Source organism: Engystomops pustulosus, chromosome 2, assembly GCF_040894005.1.
Source record: "Engystomops pustulosus chromosome 2, aEngPut4.maternal, whole genome shotgun sequence".
Taxonomy (NCBI): Eukaryota; Metazoa; Chordata; class Amphibia; order Anura; family Leptodactylidae; genus Engystomops; species Engystomops pustulosus.
This window is the reverse complement of record NC_092412.1, coordinates 81,986,620-82,001,779: the sequence shown is the minus strand read 5'-3', so window position 1 is coordinate 82,001,779 and position 15,160 is coordinate 81,986,620. Positions and strand designations below refer to the sequence as shown.

Here is a 15,160-nt window from a genome sequence, read left to right as displayed (position 1 = left end):
TACTTTAGCCCTAGACTCAGGGCCCAAGTACCTGCTGAGAGATGTAGAAGTCTCATTGCCAGAAATCGTTAGATTGCAGCGATTGCCCCAAAAGGTTGTGTGCAACAAAATTTTAAAGGGGTATTCCCAGTTCAGCAAATGAATGTTATTGTTATAAAAAGTTATTCAATTTTCCAATATATTTTCTGTATCAATTCCTCACAGATTTTTAGATTTCTGCTTGCTGTCATTCTATAGAAAACGTCTTAATTTATTTCCAGTAGACATAAATCTGACCGTGGTCACACAGGTACACGGCTCATTATGTCACAGACAGTAATCAGAGCTGTGTGTTCTAACGAGCTGCACACCTGTGTGACCATGGTCAGATTTCTGTCCACTGGAAGTAAACATAGAAGCTTTCTATAGAAGGACAGCAAGCAGAGATCTAGAAATCTGTGAGGAATTGATACAGAAAGTATATTCAAAAAATGTTTAACTTTTTATAATACAAACAATAACATTCATTTGCCGAAATGGGAATACCCCTTTAAGTTAAGGGAACTATCATTTCTGTCCAAGCCGGTTTGATGAGTTTTATTTTTTGAAAAGCAATGTCTGCCTTTCATTTGTTCATTTTCATAGAAATGTTATTTATTTTTACTTTTGTCAGACTCAAGTTATTTCTGTGACCATTGTGGGTTTTTCTTCCATTAAATGAGGGATACCAACAATTTTGTCCACCTCCGTTCTTATTCAAAGGGTTTATCTTACTTCACTACCCCATTCGATACATTGATACATGAACAGCGCAGGGATACTTGGTGGTCTTCTAGGCATCATATACTCAGCATTTGATAAACATTACACAATTTATGGTCACTTATGTAAGCAAGTGACGCCCTTACTGGATTTAATATTATGTATTTTTTTCATTCTTAATTAATCAATAGATTGATAGCAGAAAATATTCATCGGGGGTACCCACTGAGGCCCATCTGGGTTCATAGTCCTGCATGCAGTATTCATTTCCATCAAATATCTGTACATGAATTTGTGATGGAGGCGCCTAAGAAGTCAGGCGCAGGTGTGAAGAGAGCCTCCTACTTCTTTGCAGATAACTATTTAAACTATATCTGTAATAGTCAACTTCTTCTCAATACCAGATGAACTCTTGAAAAAGAAAGTCAGGTAGAAGGTAAATGGCATCTTTTAAATTACAGTTGTGTCTGTTGTCACGTGCACTAATCTTGTAGACTTGGATGATATTAAATGCAGAGAATCAACTGTAAGAAGATTACCCACATTCCCATAATGCACCAGGATGATGGGGGAAGCACGTAAACTCTCTCACCTAACAACCTCGGATTAAAAGAGCATACAGATGACACAGGACACCTTCTGGGCATGAATAATACAGAGGGCATAACATTACAGCACAGGACCAGCAAAGCCATCCTCTTAAGTTTCTACACTCATTCTATTGCTCCAGCCTCACATGTACCGTGGATTCTGGGTCGCTAGTTCTCATCCTGGTTATAATCAGCTACATTGACAGCTTGGATTGTCTTATACAGTAAGGTTAGTTGTATTATTTCTTCTAAACCATGAACAGAATGCATATTTACTTTAGGTTTTTACATCTAGTGTCTATTGCAAACAGTTACAATTAACAGTTAAGGTACAACTGTCGCTTTAAAATTTACAGACATTACAAAAGATGAACATATTTTATTGTATTTTTCAAACAAACTAATAGAAGTCTGATTGTATTGCACATAGCACAATAAACTATTACATTACGATCCTGCAGACTTAATTTATGTAACAATCAAATATTTACCCTTGGAATAGCTTATACAGAGCACTGGATAGAAGTTCTCTCTCGGCTCGGAATTCTCTCAAATCATACTTCAAACATCTGAGTTTCTTTGAAACTTTTATTTTCCGTGTTTCCATTTTTTACTCCCCACGTTCAAAATTCCATAACTTTTTTTATATTTCCGTGTACAGCGCTCCAAAAGGGCTTGCTTTCTACGTAACGAATTATACTTACTAGTGATGGTATTTACTATTCCATGCTGTGTACTAGGAAGCTGTACAAAAGATATATTTTATCTTTTGTACAAAAAAAATATTTTTTTAAATATAATAAATACATATTTGTGAGGCCAATTACTTATTCATACTTCAGTGTCAGAGCTGTATAATATGTAATTTTTTTGTGGGTTGAGATGACGTTTTTTTTGCTACAATTATCAACCTTTTGTATGTGTTGCAAAATGGCAAAAAAGTGTTTATTCAGATATTTGTTAGTTATTTTCTGTTATGGGGTTAACCGCCCAGAATAAACGTTTTATATTGATTGATCGTAAATTTTGGTACGCGGCAATAACAAACATGTTTATGATTTCAGTTGTTTATTTTTATATCAGTTCAGGAAAGGGAGGTAATTTGAACATTTTTCTCCTGTATTTTTAGACCACCCCCCACCCCCCGGGTCTACTGTTACACTGCCACACACCTCTGTTTCCTTAGCTCTCCCTCCTCTCATTTGTCTGATGTAATTTTACAGCAGCAGAGGAAGTTTCAGCACACAGTGGGGGGGGGGGGGTAAGGGCTTCTGCACAGTGTAACAGCACTTTGCATTAGGAAGAGGGCTCTTATTTCTGCCAAAAAGTGAAAAGAAAACTACGGTAGATGCAAATCTTATGCTTGCTGGCATCCATAAAAGGTGCTGTAACAGGTGTCCACTTACAAACAAAATATGAATATGTGGTTCTTACATGATTATTTTAGAATTTTGATTTATTTTTGGTTTGACAGTGTACATACTGTCCTTGTTTAAAGGAAATTATCCATCAAAATCCATCATGACAAATCAGGGACACTTACTCATAGATCGAGGCACTGTGACTGTGGTAATCTTCTTATGGTTTTTATTCTATGGCTTCCTTCCTTCTAAAATCAACTTCTAAAATGATGCTAATGAGCCAGAAGGATTTTGGGGGTTTTTACCAGAGTCCTTCAATGCTGCAGCTTCACAGGCTGTTTCAGTGTGCAGGATCACTTACCCTCTCCTGTTGTATGAGATTACAGCATGCAGAGGGAGGGGGAAGTACTGAGGGAGAAGGGGAGAAAGTGTAATAGCCTGTGAAGCTACAGAAGGGAGGGGCTCTTGTAATGCCCCACCAAAGCCCTTCTGGCTCAGCCTAATTTTAAAAGTTGATTTTAGAAGGAAGCCACTTATAACACATGTAAGAAGGTTACCACAGTAGGGGGGCGTGGCCGGCAGCGCATGGAGTAAGTCGCATACTTGCTGAGCTCCGTGTGCAGGGACCCAGAAGCGGCACAAAGCAGCAACTCACCGCTAAACTTGGCATCTGAGAGATCACTCAGACCGACCTTCATCCTCAGGAGCCATGGGGAAAGCAAAAAAAAGAACGGGACCGGCAAAATTGACGGAATTCTTCCCCACCACGCGCTCACAAGATGGCGGCCGCGGCACACGCGCTGGAACAGCAGCCCCGCAGCAGGTACAATCTCCCACCTCATCTTCTCACTCCTCACCAGAGTATTCCCCTGCTATCGGCAATCCAACTCTGCTGCATTCTTTTATTGCTACGGAGGCTATATCGCCAGCTAACAGCCCCAGGCAGCAGGTTAACCAGCAAAGCATAGCCTCCCCAGCACATGTTCTCCAGCAAGGGGTAATCAATCCAGCAGCAACGCTCTCTCCAGCAGGAAGGCCCCTATCAGAGGACTTACTTAAAGCCTTACTTAGTGATTTACACTCATCACTCCAGCGGGACATACAGTCTGCCTTGTCTGTTTTCCAAAAGGAGTGCAGTGAATTAGGGGAACGTACCGCACATGTGGAGGAAAAAATGGCGGAATTTACAGAGGCTCATAACGACCTAGTGGATGCAAACAATGCGTTAGAGGAGGAGGTGAGAGACCTGCGCCTAAAAATGGCGGATATAGAAGATCGTTCCAGGAGGAACAATGTGAGGTTCAGGGGTATACCAGAATCGATTCAGCAAGAAACACTGGAAGAATTCCTGACAGATCTCTTTGTGACTTTACTACCTAATGCAACTCAGTCAGAATTAGTAATTGACAGAGTACATCGCCTTCCAAAAGCAAAATCCCTTCCACAATCAGTGCCTAGGGATGTAATCGCAAGGTTACACTTCTTTCATTTTAAAGAAAAATTAATGAAGAAAGCAAGAAATCCCAAAGAATTACCTGAGAGATTCAAAGGTATTTCATTATTTGCAGATTTGTCAGCCGTTACTTTAGCCAGGAGGCGGGAGTTCCAAGATGCGGCAAAAATCTTACGTGCACACAATATCTCCTATAAATGGGGATTCCCGGTCAAATTGATCATACAGAAAGATGGAAGAAGTGTGATAGCATCTTCACCGAAGAAACTGCAGGAGCTTTTACAAGAATGGAAATTGACAGCGGAGGGAGAACTCTCTTTGTCCGCAAGATCTCCTACAGCACCAACACGTATGGAAAAAGAGTGGGAGACGGTGAATGGAAAGTGAAAAACCGTTAAAAGGACGCAAATGAAGAACCGTCTGAATGTAAAATATTTTTCTCTTTTCTCTTAATTCAATATTTTTGCACCTTACTACTAATTGGGTGAGTGCAAATAGGCCCTAAGGTTCCGCACGGTACTGCTAGATTTAAATGTGTCTGGCAAACACGTTAAGTGCCCTCATTGAACCCTCTACAGGGGTTTGGAGTATGGCTAGTGTTGTGACATACGTCACTTTGTTAATTTCTTTATTCCAGGTTCTTTTCCCTTTTTTTTTTGCAGGTATAGAAATTCATAATACATTTGCGTGTAAATTATGGGTATATATGCAACTTTTTTTTATTTTTTTTTTCCCTCTACAGCAGTATATATATATATAAACAGGTATTCACTGATTTACCATGGTACTAAAAATAACCTCAGTCAACGTTAAAGGGCTAAACAGCCCATATAAAAGGTCGATAATGTGGAAAGAGGCATTAGAATCTAGAGCTGATATATTTTTTGGTCAAGAATCACATCTAAATCAAGAAGATATATTCAGGTTACACCATAGACAATTTCCCCATATCATAGCAGCTCCGGCGGTAGGAAAAAAGCGAGGTACTTTTATAGCAATAAAAAATACGGTTGCTTTTTCCCTTATAAAACAAGTTATAGATAGTCAGGGCAGATATGTTATTCTAATTTGCACAATTAATGACATATTATACACGTTGGTATCGGTATACGCACCCAACACACAGCAGACAAAATTCTTCAAGTCGCTCTTCTCACTAGTTAACTCATGTAAGCAGGGCTCCACTCTTTTTGCGGGTGATTTTAATATGACCATGTGGCCAGTAATGGATACGACGAAAATGTCGCCTGATGATAATGCCTCTGACTTATTTCATTTAACCCATGAGGAATATTACTTGGACGTGTGGCGTTTACAACACCCAACAGAAAAAGATTATTCCTTTTTCTCACACCCACACAAAGGGTACTCACGCATTGATTTATTCCTGTCCGACCATAATCTATTTGGTAGAATTAAGACATCAAAAATTGGGGTGATAAGTTGGACGGATCATGCACCCATTTATTTAGAAATAGAAGAAAAATATGATAAACCCAGCTCTAGAGTATGGCGCCTGAATAATTTTCTCTTGCGCCCACTAAATTTACATGAGAGCACACTAAATAGCTTAAAAGAATTTTTTCAAACCAACAATGTTGATAATATTTCTCCGGAACTGCTATGGTGCTCACATAAAATGTTTATGAGAGGTCATTTCAAAGGACTAGCAGCAGCGTATAATAAAGCAAATACAGAGAAAAAATTACATATTATGGCTAGCTTATCACTGTTACATGCTTTGAATAAGACTAAATACTGCCCCCATAAGGAAGGGATGATAAAGGAATTACAAGCACAATTATCAAATTTAGAGTCCCATAAATACGAAAAAGCCCTACAAAAAATGAAAGCCACCCACTATTCGTTGGGCAATAAAGCCAGTAAAATTTTGGCGCATCAATTAAAAAAAGAGAGAAACAAAGAATAGAATAGCGTTTTTGCTTAACTCAAAAAATGAAAAGGTGCATGATCCCCAACAAATCACAGAAGAAATGGCTCTATATTACTCTGCTTTGTATAACTTAAAAAATGACAAAGAAACCAAACAACCCACTTTAGAGGGAATTAGATCCTTTTTAGATAATATTGAACTACCCACCCTAACTCAAGATCAATCTCAAAGATTGGCTAATCCCATTTCGGATGAAGAAATTATTAAAGCAATTAGGTCACTCAAAAATAATAAGGCCCCAGGGCCGGATGGCCTAACAAACGAGTACTATAAGTCTCATATGGAAATTATAGTACCACACCTGACAAAAGTATTTAATTCTATCCAGGCCTCAGGTACGGTACCTAAAGAGATGCTACTTGCAGCTATTTCAACATTACCCAAGCCGGGGAAAGTCCCAGATAAGCCCTCGAACTTCCGCCCGATATCGCTCCTTAATACTGACCTCAAATTATATTCAAAAATTCTAGCTGAGAGGTTGGCCGTCCTCCTGCCGAGACTCATACACATAGATCAGGTGGGTTTCGTCAGGGGGAGGGTCTCATCTGATGGCACAAGGCGATTTATAGATTTGATTAACCATGTAGAACAAACTCGGACGCCTTCTCTGCTTCTCTCACTGGATGCAGAGAAGGCGTTCAACAGAGTGCATTGGGGGTATTTGAAAGAGGTTTTGGTGAAGTTTGGACTTCCGTCTGAAGCATTAAAAAGTGTTATGGCATTATACACGGTACCTAGTGCATATGTAACCATGTCTGGATATTCCTCCACCCCATTTAATATCTCTAATGGAACCCGTCAAGGGTGCCCATTATCGCCATTAATCTTTACTCTAATGATGGAGCCACTAGCAGAGACAATAAGAGTATCATCAGGAATAAATGGAATTAAAATAGGAACAGTAGAACATAAAATAGGTCTTTTTGCGGATGATGTCATAATATCAATCACACAACCTAAGGATTCGCTAAGACAGGTATACACATTACTTCAAAATTTTAGCAGTATATCCTACTACAAGCTTAATACCAATAAATCAATAATTCTAGGAGCAAATATTGATAATAAAACAATGGAGGAACTTAAGACAGGTTCCATTTACTTGGGCAGATGACCATATTTCATATCTGGGAGTACAACTGACATACCCAATATCAAAATTAATGCAACACAATTATATCCCTCTCTTAGACCAAGTAAAAAGGGACTTAGCACTATATGCAAAAGCTTATGTATCATGGGTAGGAAGGGTAGCTGCGGTAAAGATGATGGTTCTGCCCAAAATCACATATCTATTCAGGAATGTACCAATTCAACTTACCAAGACATATCTACTCAAAATTCAGAGATTAATAAACACATATATTTGGGGAGAAAGCAGACCCAGAATAGCGGCAGAAGTCTTATATAGACCACAGCTAAGAGGAGGGTTAGGTCTCCCACACATTACAAGTTATTATGAAGCTGCTATATTAGACCAAGCAAGACAATGGTTTTTCCCCTCCATAAATAAACACTGGATACAAATAGAGAATAATACATTACAAAAAAAGACTGTTACAACTGCACTATGGGAAAAGGCTATCAATCGGTCTCCATATCATAGCCCACTAATCACAGTACAAGCAGGATGTCAACAATGGGAAAAATATTCCAGGGATTATAATTTACTACATTTAAGAGTGGGAGATCTAACATGTGAGACAGCATCTCAATTGATAGAAAACTTGGGTCTACAAAATTGGGTAAAAAATGGCATTCACAAAGTAGCTGACATTTGGGATAAGGGACACTTAATGGCGTTCGCAGACATCAGCAAAAAATTATACATCCCTAAACAAGATTTCTATAAGTATTTAAGGTTGAGACATTTCATTTCAGGAATTCCCACCACTATGAAAGAGTCAAAAACAGCCTTTGAAAGAGGGTTTATGAACCCTGAAAAAAGTAACAAAGGTATCACGATAGCGTATAAAGCTATAGAAGAATTATCATTAAAACACACATTTAATTGTCTGGAAAAATGGCAAGAGGATTTAGGGCTTCAAATTGAGGAAGAATCTTGGAATATAATGTTTAGATTGACTTTCTCACTTTCTAAATGTACATTACATATGGAAACTAGAAGGAAAATATTATATAGATGGTATTATACCCCCAGTAGACTTGCAAAAATATTCCCAAACTGCACTAGTTCTTGCTGGAGATGTCAGGCGGAATATGGAGATATATTACATATATTCTGGAAGTGCTCTGGGATTAAGGGAGTATGGAGACAGGCTGAGAAGTTATTGGCAGATGTATTAAAAACTCCTATTAAATTGACACCAGAGTTGTCCCTATTGGGTATAGGATTGACGGATTATTCACTAGATGAGCAAAACATTATATTCCATATTTCAACTACGGTAATGACAATTATAGCTTCATTATGGAAATCTACAAAAATCCCAACCTTCACGGAGATAACTAGAAGGGTAAATATGGCATGTAATCTTGAAAGGACAATGGCATACACAAATGACACGCAAAAGAAATATTATGCTAGGTGGGAACCTTGGAGGAAATCTATCTTTTATAGAGCCTTGAATGAGGAAGTTCAAAACCAGGACAATATTTAAGAGTATTGTGAAATTATAAGCGTATATAACAGCTAAACATATATAAACATATATAAATGGGAATACAGGTTACATATCCACTATATATCCATAATAAAAAACTGTAAATGTAAGACGAGAGGAAAATTTATTTTTGGAAATACAGATTTTACCTGCAAACGGTTTGTTGTTTGTTGTTAAGAGTTAACTCCCCGAGTTTACGTTGATTAAAATGAGATTCATAAAATAAATGTATGTTACTCCATTTGTACAACAGATACATAAAAATGGAAAATAGAGTCTGTATGGATAAGAGCATATCTGCGTATATGCAAATTGTAAGATAATTTGTATATTCATGCTGACTTTAATAAAGAAGATTTAAACAAGAAGGTTACCACAGTAATGATATCTGGATCTATGAGTAATCGCCCATGGTTTATCCTGCTTGATTTTGAAAGTAAATTTCTTTTAATTATTGTTTTGCTTTACAGGTTTTGGTTTTGAGAATTGTTATACCCATATCGCATCAAAATGGTTCAGCTACTACCAGCACAAGAAGCAGCCAAGATATATCACACCAACTACGTACGCAACGCACGTGCCATCGGTGTCTTGTGGGCAGTGTTTACCATATGCTTTTCTATCATCATGGTGGAAGTCTTCATCCAACCTTACTGGATTGGTGATAGTTTAAACACCCCTCAAGCAGGTTATTTCGGTCTGTTCAGCTACTGCATAGGAAATGCACTGACATCAGAGCTGATCTGCAAAGGAAGTGCCTTGGACTTTGAATCCATACCTTCTGGAGCCTTCAAGACTGCCATGTTTTTCATCGGAGTGTCCATGTTTCTGGTGGTGGGTTCCATGCTGTGCTTCAGTCTTTTCTTTTTCTGTAATTCAGCTACAGTGTACAAGGTCTGTGCATGGATGCAGTTGGCTTCAGGTATTAAATGAAAAGTGTTACTTAATTATTTCCAGTGCATTACAGTAATTTATTTCAGTGCATAATATATATATATCTTGGATTTTATTTGCTTTTTTTTCATATGATTTACTGCACCTTTTGGTTTGTGTCTTATAGTTTAGAATATAAAAACTGCAGTACCTTTTCATTTCTTTTGCATTTCAGCGGCTGGCTTGATGATTGGATGCCTAATATACCCAGACGGATGGGATTCTTCTGAAGTGAGGCGCATGTGTGGAGATAAAACGGATAAATATTCACTTGGAGCTTGTACGGTGCGCTGGGCCTACATTCTTGCTATCATTGCCATAATGGATGCACTTATTCTTTCCTTCCTGGCCTTTACCCTTGGAAACAGACAGGATAGTTTGCTGCCCGAGGATTTCAAGATTCAGAACAAAGGTTAGTCTTTCGTTCATTCACACCACACATATGTTGTTAGCATTTCTTACAGGCTTAGTTTTAAAAAGATCAAAAATTGTATAATCATCCCATTCTGATGACAGAACCATATGAAATTGGGTTATGCAAAATAAATGAACGCCCATGCATACTTCTGTAGTAAGGATCTTTTTATATATAGGAGATATATATAATGTATAGAATTAATGTATTATCAGGATTCATAGCATGAGAATTAGAGTGTTCCTGCTAACTGCCAAATAAAGAGTAGTATAAAGAGGACCTGTCACCTCTGAAAACTGCATTAGGAGCTAGTGCTACAGCATATGCCGCAGTGTTACACTGCCAGCGTTATCAGAAACGCCAGACTGTGCTGTAAGTGGTCGAGCGTATTCATGAGTATTCATCCTATGGAGTAGGAGGGCGGTCCGGGGGAGAGGCAGCGCCTCGGACCACCCTCCTACTCCATAGGCTTCACTTGGCAGTCACCACCCCTAATCCCGCCCCCTCATGAATACGCCCTACTGCTCACAGGGTAGTCCGGCGTTTTCAATTGTACAGAGCGGCAGTGTTTGTTAGCGTTATCGGAGGTTTCCGTTAACGCTAGCAGTGTAATACTGCGGCATAGGCTGTAGCAATACGAGCTGCTTACTTTAGTGCAGTTTTTAGAGGTGACAGGAACATAAGTCTTTATTTAGTTTGTCAGACCATAAACAACGAAAAGCAGAGGAATAGCAATGTTAATAACGTATTAAAGGGCCATTTTTCAATGATTGTAGGTTCCACTAGACATTTTCACTTCTCACTATGTATGCTGCAGGCCATACCGCTTACTACCTAGCAATGGGCCGCAGTTTGCAACGCATGTACAGTGAGAAGTGAAAACGGGTAGCTCCATACATCGTGCACGCTGAGGGATAGATACAGCAGGGTTCACCTCTCCAGCAATCACACATACTTCTGAATGAAGCCTAAGAGATTCATTTAACAGCTTTTGTTGGATGTCAGTTTAGAGACATGGGTATGGGTGCTGGACTCTTGGTTTGTTTTAATACGCTTTTAACAGTGCTATTCCTCTACTTTTGGTTATTAGGGTCTGACACTTGAGCACAGTAGAATTGAGGCGTTTTTAATCAAACTAAATAAAGACTTTTATCACTCTATATTCTGCTTGTACAGAATATTTAATTGTTGAGGGGTGAAGGAAATAGAATTACATACTATTGATAATAAACTTGGTTGATCAAAAAATATAGAAGAAAAATGTAAATAATTTTGTGATATCCATAATTGCTCTGAAATTAAAAAAAACTTATATCCCTACTTTACATTTATTTTGCAGAAGAAGAAAGTGGTTAAATGGATCTTCCACTGCAAGACCGTGTATCATTATTCCTCATTACTCCTTACAAGAAAGTGATGCCCAGTGAAGAATGGCTCTCTTCCTATATGTGTGGCATAATTTCATCTGTGAACTACATATCCAGATACATACTAATGTATACAATATGGATTGACTATAAATATAATGCACAGAAATTACCCAACTATGGGGTGATGGTGGGTTGGATAAACTTGATGGGGGTCATGCACATGCCACTAGTTTGTAATTTCTCCTTCAGTTCCAGAAGAGAGGTGTTGTGAGCTATCCAACTGTGCTGAAGTCTTGCTATAACATGACATGAAAGCTTGCTATTATTGACTCCAGTCTTCTGCTAGCCAAGGACATAAATTAGGCAAACACTGTCCCAGGGCAAGGTGGATCAAGACCAGTTTGCAAATGCCGCCCTTGATTTCTCCCCTTTTCAAAATGTTGGTTAAAGGACATCTATCACAAGGATCAAAGACTGTATGCAAATGAGCCTGAGAGGCTCCAGTCTCCATTAACACCTATGGAGCCCGGAGCCCCTCAAGCTGATTTGCACACAGACCTTCATCCTGGTGGTAAATGCCATTAAAGTTGATTTTACTTATTTCACTTGACTTGAAATTTTTTTTAGTTGCCCTTTGTGATATAGTTGGTTGAGTAAAGGGTTTTATATTTGGCTGTGAATAGGAATCTCTTCTTTCTGGTTACATTCCTGCATAAAAAATACCCACTGGGTCAATCAGTAACTACAGCACTGACCCCGCCTTTGTCAATGATTGGATGAGAAATTATTTGGGCTGTTTTGAGGACTGGTTAGCTTTTAAATGGGAGAGGAAGGAATAGGAAGGTAAGAAAAACACCTTTTTCCATAGCCAACTCAAAAACGCATATTAAAATAACTCAACTCAACTATAGAAAACCCTTTAAAAACCACTTTACACAGATTGGAGTATTTTTTGGTTTGTAAATAAAAATTAAACAACTAAATCTGTAAATATATCAATTTCTATTATTTATTTTTAAAACATTTTTTGCATGTCCTAGAGAAAATATTATCTAAAAAAAAAATTCATAGCCGGAGCATACTGCATTTTAACCTGGTGCTAAAAAATGCCCTGACTGTAAAGAAATATTGCACAAACTTCTATGTTTACTTCCACTGGACTGAAATCTGACCATGGTCACACAGGTCCACGGCTCGTTGTATCACAGAAAATTATCAGAGCTGTGTGATATAACGAGCTGTAAACCTGTGTGATCATGGTCAGATTTCTGTCCACTAGTAGTAAACCTAGAAGTTTTCCATAGAATGACAGCAAGCAGAGATCTAGAAATCCGTGAGGAATTGATCCAGAAAGTATATTGGAAAATTGTATAACTTTATCATAAAAAGAATGACTTTAATTTGCTGTAATGGGAATACCCCTTTAAACTAATAATGCTGTTTGTGAATCCATCCTTAGGCTGCATACCCACGAAGGTATGCCCGCCAGGCATATGTACGCAATGGAAGGAGGAGGGGTGACCTATCTTTTCCCCATGTACGAAGGTGTGGCCTTAGACCAAAAACTCACCAAATAATTACTGTCTAACGTCTGTAGAAGACATTCTGCAGCTATTGCAGACACATTTCACCCGTGGACGTGGTGGGCATTGCATTGAATTGCAGACGTTGAATTCTTCTGCAACAAAAGGACATTCTGCTTAGACATTCGAAACTCGCTATGCAAATCATTTTACACTGCATGTGAATTCCCAATTTGTGGTTCAAAAGTGATGAATATGGAATCCCCAAAAAATAATTTCACAACTCTCCAAGGTTTTAAACTGGTACATGATTGGTGCTGTATACCCTATTGACCCTTTTTTTTTTTTTTTTTTTTTTAAATCTAGCTGACCCAAACTTCTGCTAAAATGGAAGAGCTATAAGATCTAAATACTTAAAGGAAATCAACCACTGATATAATGTATGGTTGAGCTACACTCACTTACAGTTTGGTGTGTTCTTATTGATAACGGTGGTACTTTTCTTGTTACAGGAAACAATTTTTTAATTAAAAATAAGAGTTTTAAAATCGTAAGACCTTTACTTTGTTAACAGACTAGGAAGGAGGAGCAGAAGCTTATGGTGTGCATAATTATGCAAAGACTCCTGGAGCCCCCAAGCTGATGGTAGATGCCTCCTGCCTGCCTCTGCCCTAACCTTTAATTTAATAATCCTGGAACCTATATAACTTGCTAAAAACTTTATTTTAGTAATATGTAAATTAACGGCAGAGGCTACTGAGGCGTGGATAGCCTAATCTCCCAGTGCCCGGCCAGGCTAGTTCATGACCCAGTAGCTTCTCAAGTTTTTAACAAGTTGGGTTCCAGGATTATTAAATTACAGATTAGGGCAAAGGCAGGTGGGAGGAATCTAAATATCACAATTTCTTCTGATAAAAGATTCCTCATGGTAGGTTTCCTTCAACAAAAAAGATTGTTTCCTATAAAAAGAAAAATACCACCATTATCAGTAAGAACATAGCAAACAGTAAATGATCACAGCTTGAACATGCATTATATAAACACACGACTTACCATCTACAAAGTACAACTAGTGCTTTGTAGAGGTTAAATAGCTGCACACTGGCATACTGTTATCAAAGATAATAACCGGCTGATTACTACTAAAAGTATTTAATCTTTATTTCAAGGGCTGCGAGGGGTGCACTAGAGAGAGATTTCCTTGAATGCACCATGAGTGTTGTTAATTCTATTGTTTGCCATGGCTAAACAGGTGACAACCAAGCTCTCAGTTTTAGGCTACATTAACACGACCCCGTGCCCGCCGTACAATAGCACAGTGGGCACACATCGGCACACGGGAGAGGAGAAGGGGGTGAGGGTTGCTCGCCCCCACCGCTCTCTGTAGAGGTATATGGAGCTGTATTACAGGGAAAAATAGGAAATGTCCCACTCTGTACGACTCCGTGCACCCATTGACGGCCAATGGGAGACATATATACGTCGGCCGTATATATGTCCCCCAACGGCCGTGTGAATGAAGTCTTATACTGTACAATGGTCGGTTTAAAAAGAAGCAATGCAGGACCACAACAGGAATATGTAGTAGCAGTTCCAATACCAACTCCTGGAAGTAAATAGAGGTTCCAATAGGACCAGATTATGTACTTATTAAAGCTGTGTCTAATGGTTTCTGCATACCAGTTTTGTTGTACTGTATTGCTGCTTAGTACTGGATTTACTAAAAATAATATCTTTTTCCAGCCTATTAAACTCAATACCAAACACTTCTTTTCTTTAATACTAATAGTAACAAAGTCAAAGGCCTCAAACTAAGAAACAATCTACAGTAATCAGAGGGAATATGACAGCTTGGACAATCCCAAGAATGGTAGTCCCATGGAGCGCCATAAATTAGGGTTTTGACTTCATCAAAAAACTGCAATGGGAGGAACTTTGTCAGAATGCATATACCTTTTCACTGAGTAATGCAAAATACCTGCTGCTCATTCAAGAACACATGCATTTGAGGGTAGGGTCACACGTTGCAGTTACAACTGCATCGAAATCAGTTTTGAGGTGGTTTTGGGTGCAGTTTTGTAAATTTTAATGGAATCTACCACATTGTTTCAGGGGGCAAACCCTGCTTGATTTAGAAGTACTGAACCCGAATCCTTTTTTCTTTTGCCTTCTAATGGCTAAGAAAACCATATTTTA

General features: G+C 38.5%; 1 protein-coding gene across 1 annotated transcript; it reads left to right on the top strand.

Moving 5' to 3' along the window:
• Positions 1 to 1,280: 1,280 nt before the first annotated feature.
• Positions 1,281 to 14,706, top strand: LHFPL5 (LHFPL tetraspan subfamily member 5). The gene is made up of 4 exons (XM_072135367.1): positions 1,281 to 1,560; positions 9,194 to 9,645; positions 9,832 to 10,068; positions 11,411 to 14,706. Exons 2-4 carry the CDS (start codon positions 9,234 to 9,236, stop codon positions 11,425 to 11,427), a joined length of 666 nt encoding a protein of 221 aa, XP_071991468.1. The 5' UTR covers positions 1,281 to 1,560; positions 9,194 to 9,233; the 3' UTR covers positions 11,428 to 14,706.
• The last annotated feature ends 454 nt before the right edge of the window (positions 14,707 to 15,160 follow it).

What these genes read in the sequence shown, in the direction of transcription:
- LHFPL5 (XM_072135367.1), top strand. Translation starts at nt 9,234, where the DNA reads ATGGTTCAGCTACTACCAGCACAAGAAGCAGCCAAGATATATCACACC. An exon ending in ATGGATGCAGTTGGCTTCAG is followed by an intron (nt 9,646 to 9,831) that starts GTATTAAATGAA and finishes TTTGCATTTCAG; the next exon opens with CGGCTGGCTTGATGATTGGA.